The sequence below is a fragment of the Lepidochelys kempii genome, chromosome 1 (assembly GCF_965140285.1).
Source record: "Lepidochelys kempii isolate rLepKem1 chromosome 1, rLepKem1.hap1, whole genome shotgun sequence".
Lineage (NCBI taxonomy): Eukaryota > Metazoa > Chordata > Testudines > Cheloniidae > Lepidochelys > Lepidochelys kempii.
The window spans coordinates 286,782,334-286,808,257 of record NC_136380.1 but is presented as its reverse complement, the minus strand read 5'-3'; the positions used below and the strand labels follow the sequence as shown (position 1 = coordinate 286,808,257).

Sequence of the window (25,924 nt, the reverse complement as noted above, 5' to 3'; positions counted from 1 at the left end):
TCAAAGAAGTTAAGAGGTAGAAATCTTTACTCACAGTAGGTCTCATTCTGAGTAGGGATAAGTGGGCATAATTTCCACTGAACCCAGCTAGAGCCCACTTGAAAGCTGCTTTCACTTCAATTGCACAACTGCCCCATTAAGTTTTTAATAGTCCACATTTAGTAGCTAAGCTTGATTTAATGCAGCACGGAAAAGTAATTACATTTAATGTGAAGCTGCAGCTTCTACATAAACATACATGGTATCCAGTTTGTCTGAAATACAAATCATAATTGTTTGGGGATATTACTTCAAATACTCTAGTTTTTGGCTAAAATCTAAGGCCTAGATGCTGGGTCACACTGCAGCTGCTTTCTGCTGTTCCCTAGGTGCAAAGTGGCCTTAAGGTAATTGGATTCAGCCCTTGGAGGTTCATGCCAGTGTAGAGGATGCAACAGGAGGTGTACAGGTGCTCTAGCAGCTCCCACACCATGCCCAACTGTGGCTAAATCTTCCCTTTGTCTTGGTCAGCCTCAGCTACTGTACAGGCTTCCTGAGTCTGTTGGAAGCTGGCACAGGGTAGAATGCCCTTTGGGTTGCTCTAATCTGCACTAGCAGATTGGCCTGGTGGAGCCTGTCCACAGAATTAGAGGAACACAAAACTACCTTTGTATCTCCTGCTCTCCCGTTTTACCTGTCCCGAATGCTTCCCTGACTCAGCTGCTGATCCAGCCCTTAAGTCTCTCCACAGAGAAATTAGCAACTGTAGCAAAGTTCCCCATCAAAATAAAAGAGATAAAGAGGCCTTTTTACCGCACGGAGTTTTGCACATAATGAATTGTAGCATTTCCAGGCTGGTGAAGGAACTGTTTATACATTAAATATGAGATGGGGCAGGGACAAAGCTTTTATAAATTGCACAGTACAACACACAGCACACCATGTAATACAGGTTATTAATCTACGACAGCTCAGGTACATCAGGCATCGAGATAGCATAGTACCTAATAATACAGCACACACACACACAGCAAAATTACCACAATAAATCTAACCTGTAGGCAGTCCTGGGTTTCAGTGGCCCATCACAGAATTTCTGCTGATTGGGATCACATTTTCCTCCCAGACTTTCCATCTCAGCTCCAAGCTTAATGTCAAAGCTCTTATAGTTGCTGTCAAGGTTTTCAGCACATTTGCTTGCAAAATAGTTGGTCTGATAGACACGTATGGAATTGTTATGTTTGTATTCCAAGTAGGAAGGTAACGGGTGCTGCTGATCTGGCTTCAGCTCTTCACTGCCTAGGAAAAAAAATGGTAAAAAAAAATTGCACATCATATGCCACAGCTCTCGTGCTATTCGTGCATCTAAGGCCGAGGGCATCAATAGACATATTTAACACTTGACAAACTTCTGTACTTTGTCTGGGAGGTAACATGGTCTAGTGAATAGAGCATAGGACTGGGAATTAGCTACCAGGAATCTATTTCCAGCCTTGACCCTAAACTGTTGTATGACCATAGGCAAGTCACTGCCCTCTGAGCCTCCGTTTTCCCATCTGCCAAATTACCTTCCTTTGTAACACACCTGAAGGTCTATGGAAGAAACACACAATATACAAACTGTTATTATTAACTTTAACTGCAGGGGTCATTAGTAGCTATGTTATCTTTACAAACAACAGCTGGTCTGGTGTGGTAATCTGATCCCCAGGAGAAGAAGCAGAACGCAGCAGATTCCTATGGTAAACAGCAAATTCCTACAGATAGGAAATTCTGTGTTTCAAAGCAACCTGGCACTGTGGTTTAAAAAGCTTCTTACAGTCTGATAAAGACTATGCTATACTGTCTTCAAAATTGTTAAGCCACATGAAAGCCCCTTCTTTACAGAGACCTCTACAGACTCAAATTACTGAGTGTCCTAAAGAAACACTCTGTGCTTTTCTTAAGTGAGTGATGGTCTACAAACTGCTGACTTGTGGCACAATTCCTGAAATTAAGTCTTAGGGTATGTCTACACAGCAGCTGGAGGTGTCATTCCCAGCTGGGATAGACATGCCCATGCCAGCTCTGATCACTCTAGTGTGCTGAAAATAACAGCAGAGCCGTAGCTGCACACAGGGTGTCATATGGGAACCACCATTTGCTCCACTTGTTAGGGTGCTATCTCAATCACAGCTAGCGTGGGTATGTCTACCTGAGCTGGGAATGACACCTCCAGCTCCAATTTAGACATACCCTTAGTATTTTTGGACTGAGCCTACCTCAGGGTGTTTCAGGCACACTGTCTTCTATTTGAACCCACACTGCATGTTGGTCTATGGGGACATTTTTGGATCGATGCTGGCTTGCTTGGCTAGATAACTCAGGGCAGTTTGCTATATCTCTTCTAGATCCCATTCTAGAACAGTGGGCACAGGGAGGGTCTGATGCCTTGAGAAGGTTGTGTGAATCACCTCTGCTGCATAATTCTGCCCCCCCCAGCTTTCCCCCCCGCCATCTGCCTCCTTCCACAGGGGGTAAAAAAAAAAGTAGCCAGTGGGTACAGAGAATAGTTGCAATAGGAAATGATTGTAGTCCCCAGAAATGAATCCCGATGTTTTATTCTTTATGATAGTGCCTAAAAGGGCCAGCTGTGCTAGGCACTGTACCAATATATAGTGAGAAACAGTCCCTGCCCCCAAAGAGCTTACACTCTGACTAGACAAGAACGACACAGGGTGGGAGAAGAAAAGGATTATTTTTACCTGGGAACAGAGACACAGCGGAATGGTTAAGTGACTTACACAAGGTCACAAAGGGAGCTTGTGGCAATGTCAAAAATTAAACTCAGACCTCCTGAGTCCTAGTTTAGGGCTTTAACTGCAAGGCCACTCTTCTTCTCTACAGGATAGCACAAGGAAGGAAATATATATGCACTATATGGGGACATTTTCTGCTTCCACTTACACTGGTGTATGTGAGAGCAATTTGCCTCATGAAATAAACAACATGAATCATTTTATTCAGACTGTAAGCTACCTTTGTTTTCTAATAACGGCTTAGCAGGCAACACTGAAGGCAACAGAGACTGAAGCTGAGATGCACTCTCACCTGCTTCAAGTTAGTGCCTAAACTACGTTATTGAATCAGTGCATAGCAAGACAATCTGACCCATTTCTATTCTCTGAGACAATTGCTTTGATTTCTCTCATCTTCTAAGTAAGGAAACTGTCCAAACATGTGGATGGTAACATCCCAGAGATTGAAGTAAAACTCTGTCCTTAACTATGGTGCCAGTGGAGATGGTATGATGGGATAACATGGTTTTGGTAATTAAATATTCATGGTAAATAGGCCCAATGGCCTGTGATGGGATATTAGATGGGGTGGGAACTGAGTTACCCAGGAAAGAATTTTCTGTAGTATCTGGCTGGTGAATCTTGCCCATATGCTCAGGGTTCAGCTGATTGCCATATTTGGGGTCGGGAAGGAATTTTCCTCCAGGGCAGATTGGCAGAGGCCCTGGAGGTTTTTCGCCTTCCTCTGTAGCATGGGGCATGGGTCACTTGCGGGAGGATTCTCTGCTCCTTGAAGTCTTTAAACCACGATTTGAGGACTTCAATAGCTCAGACATAGGTGAGAGGTTTTTCGCAGGAGAGGGTGGGTGAAATTTTGTGGCCTGCGTTGTGCAGGAGGTCAGACTAGATGATCATAATGTCCCTTCTGACCTTAGTATCTATGAATCTATGGACCTCTGGATCTAAAAGCCTCTCCCTGCTGAGTTAAAGGACCAGGTTCATTGTCAGAAGCAGATCCATACACCTCTTCTGAAATCTGGCCAGGAGATGAGGACAAATACACTCCTTATGTTAATACGGGTTACAGAAAGAAACCTACTAATTCATAAAAACTTACCATCAGCCTCTCTCACAACCACAGTAAAGTATTTCACAGCTCCGTTGGTATCACTGAACCAGCTGCAGTTGAAAGTAAAGTTGATGGAAGATTTGGTAATGAGTGCATCCTTTTTGTTTACTCGGATGTGGGGAAGTGGAGGAGGGGGGCCTGGAAAAGAAGAGAGAGGGAGGGCGAAATAAAGTACATCACCATCTATATATTTTTAATTACATAATAACAGTAAATGATGTGCAAATCTCAACAAAACTCAACCATTTAGACCCAAAGTCTCTCATATTATACTCTTTGCAGTCACAAATGCTATGTCTACACTACCGCGATAAGTTGACCTATGCTACGCAACTCCAGCTACGTGAATAATGTAGTTGGAGTCAACGTACCTTAGGTCAAGTTATCGTGGGGTCTACACCGCAGGGGGCTGATGGGAGAAAATCTCCCGTCAACTTACCTTACTCTTCTCGTCAGGGGTAGAGTTCAGGGGTCGACTGGAGAGCGATCTGCAGTCGATTTGGCGGGTCTTTACTAGACCCGCTAAATCGACTGCTGGTGGATCGATCTCAGAGCGTCGATCCCTGCTGTAGTGTAGACCTGCCCATAGTGTATCCCTCTCCAGCAGAGAAGCTGCCAGAAGATGTAACAGACCAGCGGTGTTTTAAACGTAATGACAGAGGCAGCTCCTTACAGTAGAATTTTTTGCAGAAGCTGCCCAGGATTGCATTAATGTCTCATTAAATCCATGCAGTCTTAAACTATAGCCGCTAAAATAGCATTTTCAGAGGTGGGTTCAATCTGGGTACTTTGAGACCACTAAGGCTACAGATAGACATTTGCTTTGAAACATCTAGATTTCTCCCTCTCACATCAAATCGAACAATAAACAATGTCCAAGAAACAAAACACGACACTGAGTCAATTAAGCAAAGTATTTACATATAGACGATCTGATATCAGATTTATAGAATGGCTTCCATAGGGAACTGGCATTTGTATCTGCCATATGTCTACACAAGCTATATGTTGAACAGTGATACATCAGGAACTAAACGGGAAATACAACCTAGACGGAGCTACTATAAGATGAGTGCATAACTGGTTGGAAAATCATCCCTAGAGAGTAGTTATGAGTGGTTCACAGTCATGCTGGAAGGGCATAACAAGTGGGGTCCTGCAGGGATCGGTTCTGGGTCTGGTTCTGTTCAATATCTTCATCAATGATTTAGATAATGGCATAGAGAGTACACTTATAAAGTTTGCAGATGATACCAAGCTGGGAGGGGTTGCAAGTGCTTTGGAGGATAGGATTAAAATTCAAAATGATCTGGACAAACTCGAGAAATGGGCTGAAGTAAACAGGATGAAATTGAATAAGGAAAAATGCAAAGTACTCCACTTAGGAAGGAACAATCAGTTGCACACACAGAAAATGGGAAATGACTGCCTAGGAAGGAGTACTGTGGAAAGGGGTCTGGGGGTCATAGTGGATCACAAGCTAAATATGAGTCAACAGTGTAATGCTGTTGCAAAAAAAGCAAACATCATTCTGGGATGTATTAGCAGGAGTATTATAAGCAAGACACAAGAAGTAATTCTTCCACTCTACTCCACGCTGATTAGGCCTCAACTAGAGTATTGTGTACAGTTCTGGGTGCCACATTTCAGGAAAGATGTGAACAAATCTGAGAAAGTCCAGAGAAGAGCAACACAAATGATTAAAGGTCTAGCAAACATGACCTATGTGGGAAGATTGAAAAAATTGGGTTTGTTTAGTCTGGAGAAGAGAAGACTGAGAGGGGACATGATAACAGTTTTCAAGTACATAAAAGGTTGTTACAAGGAGGAGGGAGAAAAATTGTTCTTAACCTCTGAGGATAGGACAAGAAACAATGGGCTTAAATTGCAGCAAGGGCGGTTTAGGTTGGACATTAGGAAAAACTTCCTGTCAGAGTGGTTAAGCACTGGAATAAATTGCCTAGAGAGGTTGTGAAATCTCCATCATTGGGGATTTTTAAGAGCAGGTTGGACAAACACCTGTCAGGGATGGTCTAGATAATACTTAGTCCTGCCTTAAGTGCAGGGGACTGGACTAGATGACCTCTCGAGGTCCCTTCCAGGTCTATGATTCTGTGAAACGGAAAAGGAAAAAGACGGGGGGGGGGAATAAAGTATATCTGATGCAAGCCTCTCAATGGAACACTAGAGCACTGTAATAGAGATTGCAGCTCAATGTTTTCAATAACCTATATAGCCACATATACTGTATCAGTATCTACTGTTTAATAGTCATGGCCAAAATTTAAAGGGTTTCCGTGTGGATAAGGAACCAATAGTTCACAAGCTTATTTGAAGCCTAGCCAGATAATCTTCCATCTGTAAGACCAGTCTGGAATTCTTGGGAGAGCTGGCTCCCTCATGGTATTTAGACAATCCTGCTTCCAAGCTCAACCAGAACTTGATAGTGCAGAGATGTCTAAAAATGAAAACAATGGAGAACAGTTAAGCCTTCAAAGAGGTTCTGTTGCTGTATCTGGTGATGCTCAGGTTATCTCTGATTTTATCTGAACTCATAGCATCTCTTGTAGTAGAGAAGAGACAGGGCTTGGTTGCAATTCATGTGAAGGGTGGGTTTTACCATGTTCTTTTTTCCCAGGCTCTGGGCAGGGCCCCAGCAATCATTGGGGTCACAGCTCTGGAATGTCTGGGTGGTTTTACCATTCCCAGTTCCAGCACTAAGAGGCCCAGACCAGTGGCTGGACACCAGATAACCTGCCAGGGTTGTCAATGAACAGAAGAAAGAGGAATTGACACAAATGAATGGTCCCAAAGCTGGGTTAAAGTTCTCTTCCTTCAGAGGGCACTCATCAGGCTGTGGCCCTAATCCGAGTTCACCAACAGAGAGGAATAGTCTCCTTTTAAGGTGAGTCAGCATCAGGTCCTCCCTTCCTTCAGGAAGGGACCATTGGGCAGTGGCTGCCCAATGGGGCTCCTGCATTCAGCCATCCATTTTTCCAAGATCTGCTCTCCTCCCTGATTTGTCATCAGCTGAGCTAGGTTTCTCCCTTTTAAGTTCCTCCCTCCAATTCTGACATCTCTCAGCTGAGTCTCCATTAGCTTATTAACCCCTTATTGCTCAGTGTAGGATTTGTAGGGGTTTTTAGCGACTGGACTTTGTAGTTCTCCTTGGCTCTGTGCAGCCAAGGGGGGACTGGTGACCAGACCTGTCAATCACACTATACTTCATGGAACATTTGGCTTTGGGGGTAATTAAGGCTCTCTGTCATGCTATACCACACAGACTGGAGGTGACCCATGGATTGCCACAACTTGAGTGTCAGCAGCAGCTGCTGACCAGCCAAGGTGAAGAAGGGAGAAGGAGATTCCTGTGAGTGGCTTGTGCACAGTAGAGAGAGACATCACCATGCACAGGGCAGTACCATGCGGGCTGGCATTACCTCCCTCCTTGTGTATGTTGTTGAGTAGCTGCAAGCTGCCATTTACAACCCATCTGCAGCCCAAGGGAGGAGCCACAAGGGAGTCTGAGAGGAGTCTGCAGAGCAGTGCTCCTCCGTCATCTCCACTGCCCGACGCAAACTCATCATCTGAGAGAAGAGGGAGTAAAGCCTGAAGAAGAGCCACTGCCCCAACTTCCTGAAGGCTCTAAGTGGCTTCCCACTATTTTGACTTGGCGATGGCATTTGTTGAGAGGAAAGGACCAGGGGGCAGCAAAGAGGCAAACCCAGAGGAGAACAAAGGGTCAGTTGTAGGCTGCATGTTGTGCCATGACTGACAGATTATAAAACTTGTTTTCAAGTTTGTTCTCACTGCGTGAGTCAAATAAACCAGTTTTACAATAAGATTCACACAGTGATAAAAAATCCTTTAAAGAAGTTTTATAGTTTAAGAACCTTATAATCTGGCACAGCGTGCAACTAAACACAGGTGTTCCCCATTTTGGTCACTGGTCACACATTTCGGTGGCTGGTGTGACACAACAGGCAGGTTTGGAGGTCGAAAAGTCTGCTGACTAACCAACAGGACCAGATGATAGCTTATTCCTGTTCACCTTATTCCTGTTCACCTTCTCCCTCCATGCCACTGTACCTATGTATTTGATACATCAAGGACTTACGGTCTATCATAGTGATGGTGCTGTCTTCAACTACCTCACTAGTCATGTCTGAAGACTGCACTTTGATGGACACCAAGTATCTCTTGTGGGGTACTAGCATCATGATGTTTTGCAAAGATTTTTCTTTCTCGATCCTTTTGGAAAACTCAACTTCTCCAGTGTCCATTTTTTTGCATTCAATACTATATCCATCGAAGTCAGAGTCAGGCGGCGTCCAGGAACATGCAATGGCAGTAGAGTTTTGTGGCCGGCAGTGAAGGTTTTGTATTCTGTCTGGTCCTAAACATGGAGGGGAGAGGTTGAAAAGTTGAAGCGTAATGTAACAGAGGACATGCATTATACATTTTGTGCTTACTCTATGGCTTGGCCATCAGTCTTAGCACTCAAGTCTAAATTAATAATTTAATTAGAGCAAAGGAACTAAGAATCAGGATTCCTAGCTCTACCGCACACTTGCTGAAAGATTTTAGGCAAGTCACTTGACCTCATTTTATCTCTGTAAACTGAATTAATGCCATCGACCTCCAAAGAACTGTGACTCGTCAGTAATTAACTGTAAAAAAACTTTTCAGATCTTCTGAAGAAAGGTGCAATAGGAATCCAACATATTATTAGAACTATGGTACAACTGGAGCTTAAATCTAGTTAAAAAATACCCCTCATCATACAGCGTAATTGAAATGCATACTTCTTACAATGAAATGTCCATATTATATAGCACACACTCTACAGTGAAAGGCACAAATGTTTAACATGCTATTTATAAACTTCTCTTTTTCCTTTCAGCCTTATTTTCCACAATTGTCCAAAGAAATACATTACAGCTGAAGAATCAAATACTGTACATTGCAAAAGAGGGAGCTAAAATAGCAGGAATTAGTAATTTACCCCTCAGCTCCTTGTAGCAAAAATACAAGGTTCATCATCTTCCTTTCCAAATGCAAACAGATGGACATCACACCAAAAGGACTGAAAGTAAAAAATCCATTACAATCTACATACCTCACAGACTATGCTGACAGCTTGTGCCACACACTCTCAAAGAAACTGCGGAACCACCTGATCAACATCCTCTACAGCAAACAGGGAAAGATTAAGAATGAGCTCTCGAAACTGGATACTCTCATAAAAAAACAACCTTCCACACAAACTTTCTCGTGGCTAGACTTTACAAAAAGTAGACAAGCCATTTACAACACACACTTTGCTTCCCTACAAAAGAAAAAGGACACTAAACTATCTAAACTACTACATGCCACAAGGGGCCACAACAGTGGTTCCCTTAACCCACCCAGCAATATTGTTAATCTATCCAACTATATTCTTAGCCCAGCAGAAGAATCTGTCCTATCTCGGGGCCTCTCCTTCTGCCCCTCCACCCCCACGAACGTGATACAGTTCTGCGGTGATCTAGAATCCTATTTTCGATGTCTCCGACTCAAGGAATATTTTCAACACATCTCTGAACAACATACTAATCCACAGAGACCTTCCTACCAAGACTACAAAAAGAAGGATTCTGGGTGCACTCCTCCTGAAGGTCGAAACAACAGACTGGACTTCTACATAGAGTGCTTCCGCCGACTTGCACGGGCTGAAATTGTGGAAAAGCAGCATCACTTGCCCCATAACCTCAGCCGTGCAGAACACAATGCCGTCCACAGCCTCAGAAACAACTCTGACATCATAATCAAAAAGGCTGACAAAGGAGGTGCTGTTGTCATCATGAATAGGTCGGAATATGAACAAGAGGCTGGTAGGAAGCTCTCCAACACTACTTTCTACAAGCCATTACCTCTGATCCCACTGAGAGGTACCAAAAGAAACTACACCGTTTGCTCAAGAAACTCCCTGAAAAAGCACAAGAACAAATCCGCACAGACACACCCCTGGAACCCTGACCTGGCGTATTCGATCTGCTACCCAAGATCCATAAACCTGGAAATCCTGGACGCCCCATCATCTCAGGCATTGGCACCCTGACAGCAGGATTGTCTGGCTATGTAGACTCCCTCCTCAGGCCCAATGCTACCAGCACTCCCAGCTATCTTCGAGACACCACCGACCTCCTGAGGAAACTACCATCCATCGGTGATCTTCCTGAAAACACCATCCTGGCCACTATGGATGTAGAAGCCCTCTACACCAATATTCCACACAAAGATGGACTACAAGCCGTCAGGAACAGTATCCCCGATAATGTCACGGCAAACCTGGTGGCTGAACTTTGTGACTTTGTCCTCACGCATAACTATTTCACATTTGGGGACAATGTATACCTTCAAATCAGCGGCACCGCTATGGGTACCCGCATGGCCCCACAGTATGCCAACATTTTTATGGCTGACTTAGAACAACGCTTCCTCAGCTCTCGTCCCCTAATGCCCCTACTCTACTTGCACTACATTGATGACATTTTCATCATCTGGACCCATGGAAAAGAAGCCCTTGAGGAATTCCACCATGATTTCAACAATTTCCATCCGACCATCAACCTCAGCCTGGACCAGTCCACACAAGAGATCCACTTCCTGGACACTACGATGCTCATAAGCGATGGTCACATAAACACCACCCTATACCGGAAACCTACTGACCACTATTCCTACCTACATGCCTCCAGCTTTCATCCAGACCACACCACATGATCCATTGTCTATAGCCAAGCTCTACGATACAACCGCATTTGCTCCAACTCCTCAGACAGAGACAAACACCTACAAGATCTCTATTAAGCATTCTTACAACTACAATACCCACCTGCTGAAGTGAAGAAACAGATTGACAGAGCCAGAAGAGTACCCAGAAGTCACCTACTACAGGACAGGCCCAACAAAGAAAATAACAGAACGCCACTAGCCATCACCTTCAGCCCCAACTAAAACCTCTCCAATGCATCATCAGGGATCTACAACCTATCCTGAAGGAAGACCCATCACTCTCACAGATCTTGGGAGACAGACAGCCCCACAACCTGAAGCAAATACTCACCAGCAACCACACACCACACAACAGAACCACTAACCCAGGAACCTAGCCTTGCAACAAAGCCCGTTGCCAACTGTGCCCACATATCTATTCAGGGGACACCATCATAGGGCCTAATCACGTCAGCCACACTATCAGAGGCTCGTTCACCTGCACATCTACCAATGTGATATATGCCATCATGTGCCAGCAATGCCCCTCTGTCATGTACATTGGTCAAACTGGACAGTCTCTACGTCAAAGAATAAATGGACACAAATCAGATGTCAAGAATTATAACATTCATAAACCAGTCGGAGAACACTTCAATCTCTCTGGTCACTCTATTTCTGACCTAAAAATGGCTATTCTTCAACAAAAAGACTTCAAAAACAGACTCCAATGAGAGACTGCTGAATTGGAATTAATTTGCAAACTGGATACAATTAACTTAGGATTGAATAGAGACTGGGAGTGGATGGGTCATTACACAAAGTAAAACTATTTCCCCATGTTTATTCCCTTCCCTCCCCCACCGTTCCTCAGACGTTCTTGTCAACTGCTGGAAATGGCCCACCTTGATTATCACTACAAAAGGTTTTTCCTGCCCCCACTCTCCTGCTCACCTTAACTGATCATTCTTGTTACAGTGTGTATGGTAACACCCATTGTTTCATGTTCTCTATGTATATAAATCTCCCCACTGTATTTTCCACCGAATGCATCCGATGAAGTGAGCTATATCTCATGAAAGCTTATGCTCAAATAAATTTGTTAGTCTCTAAGGTGACACAAGTACTCCTTTTCTTTTTGTAAATAATATAAGATCATTTAAAAAGTTCTAATTAAAGGAACTAATTAAAGGAACACATTTTGACACAGCACAAAAATGAAATTAAATCAAGGCACCATTGTCAAACTCTAACTTTCAAGGTGAAAAGCTAGAGATGCATGTAAAAAAAAAAACAAAACACCCCAAAACCAAAAACCAAACAACTAAAAACATTTGTATAATACTTGGAAAAAGGTCTAACCCAGGCGTTGGCAACCTTCAGCACGCGGCCCATCAGGGTAATCCACTGGCAGGCCGTGAGGCATTTTGTTTACATTGACCGTCTGCAGGCACAGCCCCCCGCAGCTCCCTGTGGCTGCTGTTTGCTGTTCCTGGCCAACTGGAGCTGTGGGAAGTGGCAGCCAGCACATCCCTGTGTCCCGCAGTTCCTATTGGCCAGGAATGGCAAACCGCAGTCACTGGGAGCTGCGGGAGCCATGCCTGCAGACGGTCAACATAACAAAATGTCTCGCAGCCCGCCAGTAGATTACTCCGATGGGCTGTGTGCTGAAAGGTGCCGACCTCTGGTCTAACCACTGTTGTCCTCTGAGATGCTAAATGTAAAAAGGCCAAATTTTTCAAAAGTGATGAATAATTATAGGTACTAACTTCTGCCACCTTAAAGTGGCCAGATTTTCAGAGAGTAGGTGCTTAGCACTTTCTGAAAATTAGGCCCACTTAAAAAGTTTCGAGACTGGGGCATCCCAAACCATCAGTCACTTCTGAAAATCTTGGCTGGATCACTCTTTTTGAAACAAATCATCTTACAGTTGCAAAGTATCAGCTAAGGAGTACGGTGACCCTACCTAATAAACATGCCCATAATGTTAAGGCCTTTACATTTCCCTCCAGCATAAAATCAATGCAAGGAACAAACTGATCACAGACCTCTGCAGGAACAAAAGTGACCAGTATTTTCCTTCTAGAATGTGACCCTGTGATTTCCACCCACTTATATCAGGTATGAATTTCCACTGAGAGAAGTCACAGAGTACATAGTTAATTTTTTTGGTTAAGATTTTGACCCATACTCTGTGTGTGTATGTACACTCACGTACACACTTACCCCCCCCCCCCAAAGTATAGACCAAAATTTTCACCAAATATCTCTCTCTCTATGTATGTCACTTAGCATAGCTTTTTCATGGCTGCTCTCATCCACCCCCTGGGCCCAACTCCTTTGCAAACATAGCCCAGTTTTGCAGGTCTTTTATGGAAGAAAGCTAACAGGGCTATATGGTGTCTGCATATGAATTGCCCTTTCTATTTCCCTTACCCCTCTACATGGCACTATCACTAATAACAGGTTTCAGAGTAGCAGCCGTGTTAGTCTGTATCCGCAAAAAGAAAAGGAGTACTTGTGGCACCGTAGAGACTAACCAATTTATTTGAGCATGAAGTGAGCTGTAGCTGGTGCCACTAGTACTCCTTTTCTTATCACTAATAAGACTTTTTGCTGCAGTTTCACTGCCTCCTGATGTGATTAGGGGAAGAAGCATAGCAGCTAACATCTTTATTCTGTCCTTTTACTTCTCCAATTAGCACTTTGAATTCAAGTGGCAAAAATTTGCTATTTTGCCACTTAAAATGTTTTCAAGGTGTAACATGCAAAGAAACAAAAATGAAAGTTTAGGCCGTCTAGTCTACATTTAGCAGTTCGAATCTGCAGTTTATCACAAGACTAGTAGTTCAGCTGAATAATCAGAAATGGAAACCACAACACAGTCCTCTCAAGGCTGAGAGGACAAAAGTCACATGAACTATGTGTGAATCTGGTTTCCTGTGTAACATATGAAATGTCCATCTCAACAGGGCATGTCTATGAAGTATGTATTTCACTGTGCAAAATATGTGTTTTAGTTACACCATGTGAGTACAACATATGACCCAAAGTACAGATTACTGTATGGTCCAAAATGTTCCCCATGGTTTAGCTATTCTGTCCACTTCAGGGCAGTCTTCTCATCAGACTGTTAATGAGATCAGCTGGACTCAGATAAATATGGGTGGAAGCCACAAACATTGACAAACAGCTATTAAGAGGAAAGGAACTCTTTGACTTTACTTTTTCAGATCTACTATACCCAAGGCCTTCTTGTGCCCCAGGAACACACTTCCTTTTTGATTGCTCAAAATATCTTGATGGACCCACTCCAAATTTCAGAATCTAAATAATCCTGAACTTCAAAGACGTTTGGATCTGAATCAGCAGACAGGCCAGAGCAGAGCAGCAAAAATTGAGAAAAGGCTTAGAAAACCTGACCTTTGAGGAAGTTAAAAAAAACCTGTGCATTTTTAGTCTTCAGAAATGAAGACTGAGCAGGGACCTGATAACAGTCTTCAACTATGGTAAGGGCTGTTATAAAGGGGACAGTGATCAATTGTTTTTCATGTCCACTGGAAATAGGACAAGAGGTAATGGGCTTAAACTGCATCATGGAGATTTAGGTTAGATATTAGGAAAAACTTTCTAACCATAAAGTTAGATAAACTTTGGAATAGGCTTCCAAGGGAGGGTGTGGAATCCTCATCCTTGGAGGTTTTTAAGAACAGATTAGACAAACACCTGTCAGAGATGGTCTAGGTTTATTTGGTCCTACCTCAATGCAGGGAGCTGGACTTGATGTCTTCTCAAGGTCCCTTTCAACCCTACATTTTTCTGATTCTATGATAAATCGAAACCTGGAACCAAATAGTCCAGAATTTCAGGAATGTTTTGATCTGGATCTGAATTTTGCAGCTTGTGTTCATTTCTAATCTTTACATACTTGCTGTAGGGCAGGACAAAGGAACATTTTGATTTCTACTTGACTCCATATCCAGACATTCTTGAATCAACTAGTAGAAATTAATAAATGCTTGATTGGGATGGGTAAGATTTAACTCATTGGCCGTACTGTTTCAGCATCATCTCCAGATGAGCAATAAGGGTTCAATAACAAATGGGTTCCTACTTGTTCTCACAGTTCCAGACAGTGATTGACTGTATGTCTTCCAGGTGTTGCCGCTGACGCTCCTGACACTGAAATTATAGAGCCGCCCCGGTCGAAGGCCATACATGATGCGTCCCTTTGATCTGCTGTTGCTGTACGGGTTGAAGACTGTAAGGGGATCTCTCGGGAACCATTGCAACTCAAAGTCATCATAATCCGTCCAGTCTGGGGGACCCAGCCAGGTGATTGACAGGGAGGTGTTTGCAACATCAGCAAATGATACAGCACTAGGAGGACTGGGTGCTAGACACAAGGGGCAAAATGAAAAGAAAAAGTCTCATGACATTTGCACACAGGATGGGTGTGTGAGACAAAACAGCCATTATCTTAGACTTCTTCATTTCTCTCCGGCTTCTGCACAGTAACATTGATAAGAAACAGGACACCGAATAAACCAGTCGGACTCTGATTTATTTCCTGCCATTAATGTAATACTATTTATGATGGTCTTACTTGTACTTTTCTATGCCTTTAGTAATTCATGCAATAAAAATCTTATCTCAGAATAAATCCATCACATATCAATGAACTGCTGTAAATTCTGACAGTTGGGGGCAAAAAGCCACTGCAGTTCTTTACCTGTTCTTCCCTCAGTCTTTGCTGTATTGGTCAGGTCACCGCTGTGGGTCACTACAACCAGGGTGTACTTTCTGCCAGGAACTAGGCCCAGGAAATGCCACTCTCTCAGGTCTTTCCCATGCCTTGTTTCCTTCTGTGTGCCATTTGGGTTATAAAGATTCAGTTCATAATAGTCTACATCTCCTGATGCTGGTCCCCAGGTGAACCACAGACTGCCTGTCATGTTTCTGTTGGAGCTGTTGAGATGAATAACTGGGGCTGGAACTGAAAGAGAGGGTACACAGTTACTACACACTGAACATTTTGGGGAAGAATAGTGCTACGGTAGTGCTGTGATAGTGGCCATATAAAGATCTAGATATACATAGCACAGGTGGCCAAAAAACAGGAAACAAATTTCAGGAATTTCAGTGTGTGTATCGGGGGGGAAGGGGGGAGGGAAGAGGAGGAGGGGGAGTAGTGGGAGATTAGAGGAGGTTTTGGGGAGTAACATAGCTCTTACAAATGCCTACAACACCCTGCCACCTGGCAGTGGGTAGACAAATGGTAAGCTGAAACTAGTGCTAATCATGAAAAGCTTTTTCATTTCACTGTTAGCCACCTTGTCTTCTCCCTTCCCCGTTTGTTTTGCCCACTTGCTGCATCTTATCATAAACCAGTGCTGTAAGCTCTTTGGGGCAGAGGACTGACTTTTTATTTATACCTATATAGCTTCTAGCACAATAGGGCTCCTGCCCTTGATTGGGAAACCTAGGTACCACTGGGCCGCAGATAATAAATTAGGACAATATTTACTTATTTATTATCTGAAAACAGTTGTCACATAATTTAGAATTTAGCTTTCTTTTAGATAATGCCTTTGATGTATAAAGACAGCTTGGATACTTCTAACAGCTTTACTAGACTCTAGTACCAGCTTTTGGCTATTAGATTAGCTCACCGATGTCCTTAAGGAAGATTTCATTGGGGATGGATTATCCTGCTAGATGCTCCTACCTGTTCTTCCAAATACGGATGACTCATTTGTGAGCTCTCCACTGTGGGTAACAATCACCATTTTATACATCCTGCCTTGCCGCAAGTTCTGGAAAGAACACTGCTGAAGGTTCTGGTCTCCTGAAATTCTGTCCTGGAGGGATTTGTCTGGATTGTACAGAAAGATATTATAGGAGTCCAGTTCTCCCTGGGAGGTAGTCCAGCTGAATGACAGGCGTCCATTGGTGTTTTCTGTGACCTTCAGATTTGTGACAGCAGCTGGGACTGGAAACAGGGATAAATATAGGAGAAAATGTCAGAGATTCTAGTAACTAAGCTAAATCTCAGTTAAAATGACACTTATGACTAGAAGAAGTTTCTATTAAGCCACTGAGAACTACATTCATATAACGTAAAAGCACAAAAACAATGACATCCAGAAACAAGATGAAAACTTTTGTAAGTTATAGATGCCATTTAGCAACACACATGTAATATGTATGATAACCAAGGGGCTCAATCCTCCAGTCTAGACTCACACAAAACTTCTCTTTAACATCAATGTGAAGTTTTGCCTGAGAAAAGGTTGGCAACACTGGCAGTATATTTGTATTCAAGTTGGGGCTAGGATCCTATATAAGCCAAGTGAATTTAAGGATAGACAATAGAAAGAGTTAACATGGCTATATAATGGACATGCAGAGAGATTCTTAACTATAGCAACACTCCTCAACTCTCTGCTTCAATATACAATGCACTACAACAGGGATCAGCAACCTTTGGCACGTGGCCCATCAGGGAAAGCCCTGGCAGGCCGGGCCTGTTTGTTTACCTGCCGCGTCCTCGGGTTTGGCCGATGGCAACTCCTACTGGCTGCGGTTCGCCGCTTCAGGCCAACGTGGAGGCGCAGGCCAAGGGATGTGCTGGCCACCCTTCCTGCAGCCCCCATTGGCCTGGAACGGCAAAGCAAGGCCAGTAGGAGCTGCGATCAGCTGAACCTGCAGACACGGCAGGTAAACAAACCGGCCTGGCCCACCAGGGGCTTACCCTGATGGGCCGCGTGCCAAAGGCTACTGATCCTTTCACAACAACCTGGAAAATCCACACCCCTTTGTAAGCAATTTTCAATTTTTTACATTAAACGTATCTCAGAAAAACGATGCATTGATTCAAGGAGACTGGTTCCTACTGGAGCTTTTTGGATAACTAGATATTTGAATGAATCATTATATTCACCCCATATCTTACTGCAGATACTGTAAATAATGCTGAAATGCTCTACCTGTTCGGCCTTCGGTTTCTGCTCGGCTGCTGAAGAGCCCACCGCTGACTGTCAACATTTGCACTTTATACTTCTTGCCTGGTATTAAATCTTCAAATTTGTGCTGTTTAGCAGTTGCTGGCTCTGATTTATTGCTCAGAAGGATACCTTGCTCAGTCAAAAGCAGGATGTCATATCTCTCAGCCACTCCAGGACCACTGTGCCAGGTCACTAACAAGGAATGACTGCTGTAGGCATGATCTGCAAATAAACCCTGGACAGAGGATGGAACTGGGAACAACAATTAAAGAGATTGTGAGGTTAATTTTGTATCACTTAATATGTGTTTGTGAATTAACATAATTAACTGTGAAAAATATTTATGTGTGTCGGCTCATACCGACGCATGTGGTGTATGTGTGTATTTGCGTGCACACAGACAGACAGACAGAATTCCTACCCAAAAACTACTTTCCGTAATTTAGGGTAAGATGTATTACAGGGATCTTGTAATTATCTCCAAACCAGGCATTATACCTCCTGGAAATTCAAAGTGAAGGTTAAACTTAAAAAAAAAGGAGTATGAATGTTCTTCTATGGAAATGTATCAGTAGGGCACCCAAAACAACCTTAACTCTGCACCACGTACCATGCAGTCATGACATAAATTATGGTTAAGAACTTGTAGATTAGATTAAACGGGGTTTAAAGAGACAGATTTTTTTTGTTCTACCAATAGTGGTGCATTGAAGTCATTTCTGTTAGACTCTGCTTCATAAAAATGGCTAAACACCTCGCTTTCACAGTCTGTGTGCAACACTCCCACAGCATTCGAAAAGTTGCCTGTTATGCGCATCTCTGTTCATTGCGTCTGCCCTATATAGAATTACACACATTTATTAAAAAAAAATTAAAATAAATAATATTTGGGGAGCGTATAGAGCATGGAATGCAATGTTGGAAGGCTGGCTAACCCACTAAATGATACAGTTTTATAGCTTTATATGTCATCTGCACCTCCCCAACTTTGAATTTCCTCAGCATGGGAGAGACCCCAGCAGGCAGAGAAACCAGCTCTCGGACAAACTCCCCACAACTCCTAGTGGCTGGAGGGTGGAAGGGAGGTGTAGGGGGTGTGCTGTGCTCTGGCTACCCGCAGCTGGCAGACAGCCCCTTGGGAATGAATTAGAGAACTGTAATCTCCTCCCCTCCTCTCCCCCGTTCTCTGCTCCATGGAGCATAAATTCATAAAGCAGACTCCAGCCCATGACTATTCAATGTTGTTCTAACAAAAGTTGCATACTTGTTTATATAGTCATATCTAAGAAATAATAAAAGATCGTATGAAAGCTGGGGCCAAAGTAGTGACTAGGCTGCCTACTCTCCAATATTGCATTCTCACCCTCTTGTTGTAGCAGTCATTGTCCCTGGCTGAGACACTTACAACCCTTCCCTTGGCCTCAGGTTACATTCCTTTTTCCTCCAGTGTGTAAAGTAGCTAAAGCACACCAAGGCCAAGGTTGGGTTGGGGAAGCAATGGATAAGAGGAGGTGTAGTGGGGTGGTTTCCAGAGAGTCATGGTGCTTGGGACAGCAGAGAAAGGGATGATCAGGAGAGGGCTATTTAAAAAAAAAAATTGAAGGACCAGAAAGACCAGAAAGAGAGAGAATTTATTTAGCTTTTATACTACAAAGAGGATATGTGTGAGTGTAGTGTGTAGTGTGTATAAATAGCTGAAAAACCATCACAGGTTTCAAAGGAATATAAACAAGTATTAAAACGCAAAGAAACAACAAAACTGTCAAAATAATAGACAAGACAGGCAAGTACGGGATGACAGAAAACATCTTAGCCAAGGGCTACTCCCCGCAAAAGCCCAGTCCCAAAGCAAAACACAGGCTCACACAAAAAGAGGAAGAGGATTTAAATCATGATATTGAGTTGCATCTCTTCCATTGTCTGGGAGCCCCTGATCATGCAGTGGGCTCTGCTAGCACACTGTGTGGAGTCCCACCGGCTCCTTTGGAATTCCAGGCAGGCATAAGAGGCTGCATTAGCAGATCCCATGGCAGAGTTTGGATTGGAGGGCCCATTCTCACAAATATTTACTCAAGTAAAGTTGCCCACATGAGAAGTCCCACTGACGCCAATGTGATTATTCACACCAGCGAAATTACTACCTGGTAGGTTTGCAGGATCAAGCCTTCAAACTCTTTGTGACAGAGACCCATCTCCTTACACATCTGAGTCTCCCCAGACACTTTGGGACACCATATAGACAAATAATAAAATACTGTTATAAAATAGTACTAATCTGATGGGAACGTATGGCACTTTTTGCCCTTTTTCCACTAAGAAACGTACTTGTACGTCCGAGAGCCGTTAAACTGTTGTGCAGGGTGCCGCTGTTAGACTGTACCACAACCCGGTACTGCTCCCCTGCTTCTAACTTGCTGAAGGTATGCTCATAGACAGGCTTGGAGACAGTCTGGGAATCAAGCTGATAGTTCTGATGGAATAGTGTCACTGTGTAGGAATCAACATCTCCTCCTCCAGGAGTCCAGTTCACTCTCAGGCTGTTTGTCATCCCATTGGCTGAAACGTGAATGTTTTTGACAGCACTTGGAGCTGGGGAAAAAAACCAGAAAGATGGAAACCCCAGCTCAGAAATTTTCATTCCAATCAAATATTTCAAATACTGGTATGTCTGTAGCTGCAGCAAATGCAATTCTGAAGTCTACATCAGCAATAAGTACAAAAGGAAAAGAGACTATTGTACTCATGAGGGGCCTAATTTTGCAAATACTTACATGTATGTGTAACTTTACTCCTGTGAGTAGTCCCACTACTTGTGTGAGTGAAGCTGCAGATGTGTGTAAGTATTTGCAGGATTGTGCCCTAGCAATGTACAACACCGTACCTCTCTCTTTCTCTTTATTCATAAGAAGAATGCTATATCTTTCCAGAGACAATAAAGAAAATAAAAAAATACTGTTATCGTTGCTTTGTCTAGATACCTTTATATTCTGCAGATAATATTACACAAGGATCTTTCTTCTGAGAATCTCAAAATTCTTTACAGATGATAATGCATTAAACGTCACAATTTGTTTGTAGTTATGTAATATACTTATTTTACAGATGGTAAATTGGGGAGCTGACTGAGATGTTAAGTGATTTCACCAAGGTGACAAAGCAAACCAGTGGCAGAGCTGGGCATAAAAGAAATCTGAAATCTTCACTCCCAATGCCCTCCTCTAACCAAGAAATCACACTACCATCCATCACTTATATGATAGTGGATGATTGTGACATTTGTTTATTAAGGGAAGCTCAGTTTAGCTGAAGTATTGATGTGGCTTTCAGTGACATCTTGCATTTCTCTGACAGTATTACAGCTGGGTTCATTGTAGACTAAGGAGCTCAAGTATGATTGTGACGCAGTCTGGATTTGCTGAACTCCCAGTTTTTTGCTCTCCGGAATGAAGAAGCCCGAAACCATGTTTTAAAAGCTGTTTTCTCTTACCTGTCAGTCCTTCTATGAAAGTGGCACGTTGTGTGTCTCCACTGATTGTCAAGACAAGAATTTTGTACAGGCGCCCTGGGGTTAAAGCTGTGAACCTATACTCCTCAATGGTGTTTCCAAGGAAAATGGGTGGAAAGACCTTCATATCATTGAAAAGTAACTGAATCTCATACTGATCGACATCCCCCTCAGCCTTTGACCAGGTAACTTGCAGGTCTTCAGTGCTTCTGTTACTAAGAGTCAGTTCCTTCACTGACTCCGGCACTGAAAACACAATAGAAAAGAATAGCAAATAAACTCTTCAGGTCATTGTTATTCTGACCACTGCCAAGGAACGTGACTTGACATACCTCTTGTGATGTAAACCTTAGCATGCAAAATGTTATTGAAACTAATGGAACCATCTTTTTGCTCTGTGTTTGTACAGAGTCTAGCACAATGGTCCATGACTAGGGCTTCTAGGAGCTACTACAATACAAAAAATAAAACAACAAATAAATGAATAAAAGCATGGATAACTCTCTTTCTGCACCTCCAGCCTGTCACATGAAAGAGAGAGATTCTATATCTGTTGTCATTGCTTTTAAAACATAAATAACAGATTGACATGGCAAAACTGTACAACTTTGATTTTAAATATGCTATATTTTATCTCAGAGTTTACAACCCTAAACACACGTATTTTTTTTTAATTTTCTGCATATCTTTGACTTAGACATCTATTGTAACCTAGATGCCTCCTTTGATCTTTAGAGCGACACACGTTTGAAGAGCCAAGCTATCAGCATCAGATGGTAAAACAAGACTTCCTTTTCACCTGTGTACTGTAAATAAAAATGCCCTCCCTCCAATCAGAACTCCAGGGATGTTCTCCAGGGTATTTACTCACTTGTTCTGCCATTGACCCTTTTACTAGTCTCATATTTTCCACTCCGTGTGCTAACAGTTACGCTGTATTGCCTCCCCGGGACCAGTTTAGTGAACACACATTCATTTTCATCCTTGGGGACACTTTTTGTTTGGTTGAAGTCATTGTTGTTCTTGATGATCACTTCATAATTGTCAAAATCTCCAGTGGCATGTAACCAGGACACCTTTAAATAGTCACTTCTTGCTGAATTGCTGACAGTAAGTCCCTGCACGCTTGAAGGTACTGGGGGGAGGGAGGGGCAGGGAAGGGGGGAAGAAAAGAACACAGGCAAAGAATTAGGGATTCTGAAACAATAAATGTGTCACACAGAATATCCAGAGAAAGGTAACTGAGCACAGGCACTGCCATACCCAGATTAGCTCAGTGGTCAAATATCAGATACTTCAGAGAGAAGTGCAAAAACCCTTGCAGCCGGCAGTTATTGAATAGCCTGTCCATTGGGAACATTTCTTCCTAACTCCCATTAATTAGGGCTTGGCTTATGATGTGAAACATGAGGGCTGATCCCTTCCAACAGTGGGGTTTGATTGTTTTAATTCTTGCTATTGTAACTCTGGCTGTTCTTGTTATCCACATACAAGTCCAATCCCTTTTGGAATCCTACTACACTCTTTGCTTTAATGTTATCATATAGCAATGAGTTTCATAGGCTAACTCTGCAGTGTATGAAAGAGTATATCCTTTTATTAGTGCTAAATTTGCTACCTTTCTGTTTCACTGACTGTCCCCTTGTTGTTCTATTAAGAGAAAGGGGGTTATTTTGCATATCTCTATCTTGTCCCCCCTTATTCCTCTGCTCTCTCTCAGGTAAACAGTCCTCATATTTTAAATTTCTCTTCAGATGGAAGTTTTTCCATACCTCGGATCATTTCTGTCACACATCTCTGGCTCTCCTCTATTCCTGTTATATCCTTTTTGAGATAGCATGTCCAGAAATAAAGGCAGGAGTTCACTTATATTATGGCATTATATTATTTCCAGTATCACTTTCCATTCCATTCTATTTGTATCTGAACATTTTTTTGCCTTTTTTGGACCCCTACTGCACAGGATAGTACATGAAGGGCCAACTTACAGGGTCTGGGGAACAAAGTGCTTGAGTCAAAACTGTCATTTAATCTCAGCTCACCATGAGGGCTGCCAAATTTGTACTAGATTTCGCCCTTTCACAGAAGCAAAAGCTCCTTATCCCCTCACTTATGTTGGGGTCAAAATTACTGCCCTGGAGAAGATCACAAATTATTCTAGCTAAGGATGGCCTTCCTATGCACTCACATTTTTTACTCCCAATCCTCCTTTGGTTACAGTGAGGCTTTGGGCCAGATCCTCTTCGCATTGAACTTAATTGTGGATTTGTCACTGACTGAAATGTGAGGAAGATTGGGGGTCTGATTCTCATTTATGCTAAGGCCACTTTACATTGTCAGTGTGGTGTAAAGTAGTCCTACAGTCATAAATGAAAAGCAGGCCCTCAATCTTAAGCACTGTAGTTTTAGGACTTGATCTTCCAATCTAGCTCCTGTTTTGGTTAGCCATTACTGCTAGCACAGATCATCGCAAAGGATTGAACATGGGAGATGTGTGTGACTGAATCCACACACAGTCCCCTTTCTTTCTGTCCCCTTTACCTGTTCGTTCCCAGCTGAAGGAATGATTTTCATACTTCCCACACTTTGTGATTATTGTCACATTGTAGAGCCTGCCGGGAACCAGGCTGCTGAAAGAACATTCACTGAGGGCTCTGGAAATGGTTAGAGTCTGAACCGTCTGGCTGTCATGAGAAAGTGTTACCAAATAACTATCCACATCTCCAGTTGCTGGTAGCCAGGAAACACTGAGATAGTCGCTCCGTCCCGAATTATTCACTGTTACTCCGCTCACACTGGAAGGAACTGCGCAACAAAAGGAAAAAGCAGCAAAGAAGTTTTAAATAGCTTATTCCAATTGTTAAGGGCAGCAGGAATGTGTGGAATGTGATCAAGCAAAACAAAAAAGGCGAGATGTCTTATTTAGCATCAGAAAGCCTTCCACTCCAAGTGAGTAGCAAACATCTGAGTTTCTGAACAAAGACAGTGAAGTTATTGTCTATGGTGGTGAGGTCAAGGGTCTGATGGCACGTCTAATATCCTAGAGTGTTAGCTATGATCCTAGAGTGCTATTCCTCACCAATAAAAATAACCACAAATACCTTTATCATTTTGAGGCCAATGCAAAGATTTATTTCTAATTATCAAGAGTTTTCTACCCCCTAGTGGCCAAAAATAGGTACAAAATTGATCTGGTTCTTTTCAGTGATGCAAGATGTGCCAGTGTGTTTGACCCTGCCAGAACTGGTGACATTTTAGGTAATGATCAGGAGTATTCTGGAGTTAAATAACTTTATTACGACAGATCCTTACTAGCACAAATTGGCATAACTCCACTAAAGTCCATTGCAGTTAAGCTAATTTACACCAGGGGAGGATCTGACCCATTTTCTGTCATGGTCACTATTAATTAGGAAACATTAAGAAATGTTTTCAGCTTCCCAACTTTTCAGTGCTATTTTCTCACTGGTTAGTTTTTTCATGATTTTACCTGAAAATATCACGGGTTGTTTTCATGAAAAACATTTGGGTCAAATCACAGAATGTTTGGGTTTTGCCAGATTCACAAAAACTTGGTGCAATTTTTCCCCACACAGCTCAATATCCGAGAAACTGTTGTTGTTCTTTATTGCTCATGAAAGATTCAGAATTCTATGGCTCCCATCACTGGAGTATCTAATGACCAACAAACACTTTTTCCTCACAACAACTCTGTGAGGCTAGGGAACGGAGGCATGACCTGTGCAAGGCCACGCATGGGAGTCTGGCACAGAACCCAGATCTTCCAATCTTAGTCCACTGACTTAACCATGAGACCATCCTTCCAAATGAGTTCAGCTTATGGGAGTTTACACAGATATGGTGGAACATTTCCTTCCCCTTCCTTACCTGTCCTCCCTTCTGCAATCGTCTGTCTGGACGATATCCCTCCACTAACTGTGGTAACGACCACGGAATAGAGTCCTCCGGCTTTCAGGGAGTGGAAGTGGTATCTACTGGTCTCACTGGAAACACTCTCATTTTTAATGACAACATTTTCGTGAATCAGCAGCACTTGGTACGACTCTACATCTCCCAGCGCCCTTGTCCAGTTGGTGAACAAACTGTTGGTTGTCCCCTGGTTTGTCACATGCAGGCTAGTCACCTGAGCTGGCACTATAAAGGAGAATGTCACGGTGTAAGTACACAGAAACAAACAAATCTCCCAAACAGAGTTTAGTCACACTGAGGAAGTGCATCAAAAAAGCAGACTCAACAGGACTAAAAATAAACTAATGGTGGACTCCCAGACCTGCTTCCTGTCTGATGGACTGTGGTTTGTGGGAACCCATAAGGGCTTCCTGGTTTTTAGCACTACACAGAAAGGTCTCCCAGGCTTTGCTTTCCTCAATCAGCCCAAAATGATTCAAGAGAGGAGGGCTGGAGGGAATCCCATTTTATAAATGTCATTCAGATAAAAACAAATGACTTAGAAGTCATTTGTGTTTGTGATGACTACTGAACTTGCACAGAGCTCATCCCATTCCTAGCCAGTGGCAAACCAATTACATAGATGCTCAAGATCTAACTAAGGCAACACCTTTCATCACTTTAATTTTCTGAGTTACTGGGACATATAATCTTTCTAGTCTCACTTGAATTTCTTTTCCTTCAGAAGAATTTCATAGCATTGACTCTTCTAACATTTAATGATGGATTGAGGGGTAGCAAAATGTTACCTTTAAAATAAATAGGGGTGGGTGAACTTGTTCAGACAATAGAAAAAGGGAGT

General features: G+C 42.8%; 1 protein-coding gene across 3 annotated transcripts in view; it reads right to left on the bottom strand.

The window, feature by feature from the left end:
* The window catches only part of PTPRB (protein tyrosine phosphatase receptor type B), a 102,780-nt gene that overhangs the window by 18,652 nt on the left and 58,204 nt on the right, over positions 1-25,924 (bottom strand). For all 3 annotated transcript variants that reach the window (XM_073327788.2, XM_073327789.1, XM_073327790.1), the window contains 12 exons: positions 25,042-25,308; positions 23,695-23,958; positions 22,025-22,288; positions 21,136-21,399; positions 19,974-20,237; positions 17,631-17,900; positions 16,370-16,633; positions 15,374-15,637; positions 14,756-15,037; positions 8,003-8,281; positions 3,874-4,023; positions 1,035-1,278 (listed from right to left, as the gene is read on the bottom strand). In XM_073327788.2, coding sequence (XP_073183889.1) covers positions 1,035-1,278; positions 3,874-4,023; positions 8,003-8,281; positions 14,756-15,037; positions 15,374-15,637; positions 16,370-16,633; positions 17,631-17,900; positions 19,974-20,237; positions 21,136-21,399; positions 22,025-22,288; positions 23,695-23,958; positions 25,042-25,308 — 3,076 coding nt within the window. The remainder of the gene's footprint in view (positions 1-1,034; positions 1,279-3,873; positions 4,024-8,002; positions 8,282-14,755; positions 15,038-15,373; positions 15,638-16,369; positions 16,634-17,630; positions 17,901-19,973; positions 20,238-21,135; positions 21,400-22,024; positions 22,289-23,694; positions 23,959-25,041; positions 25,309-25,924) is intronic.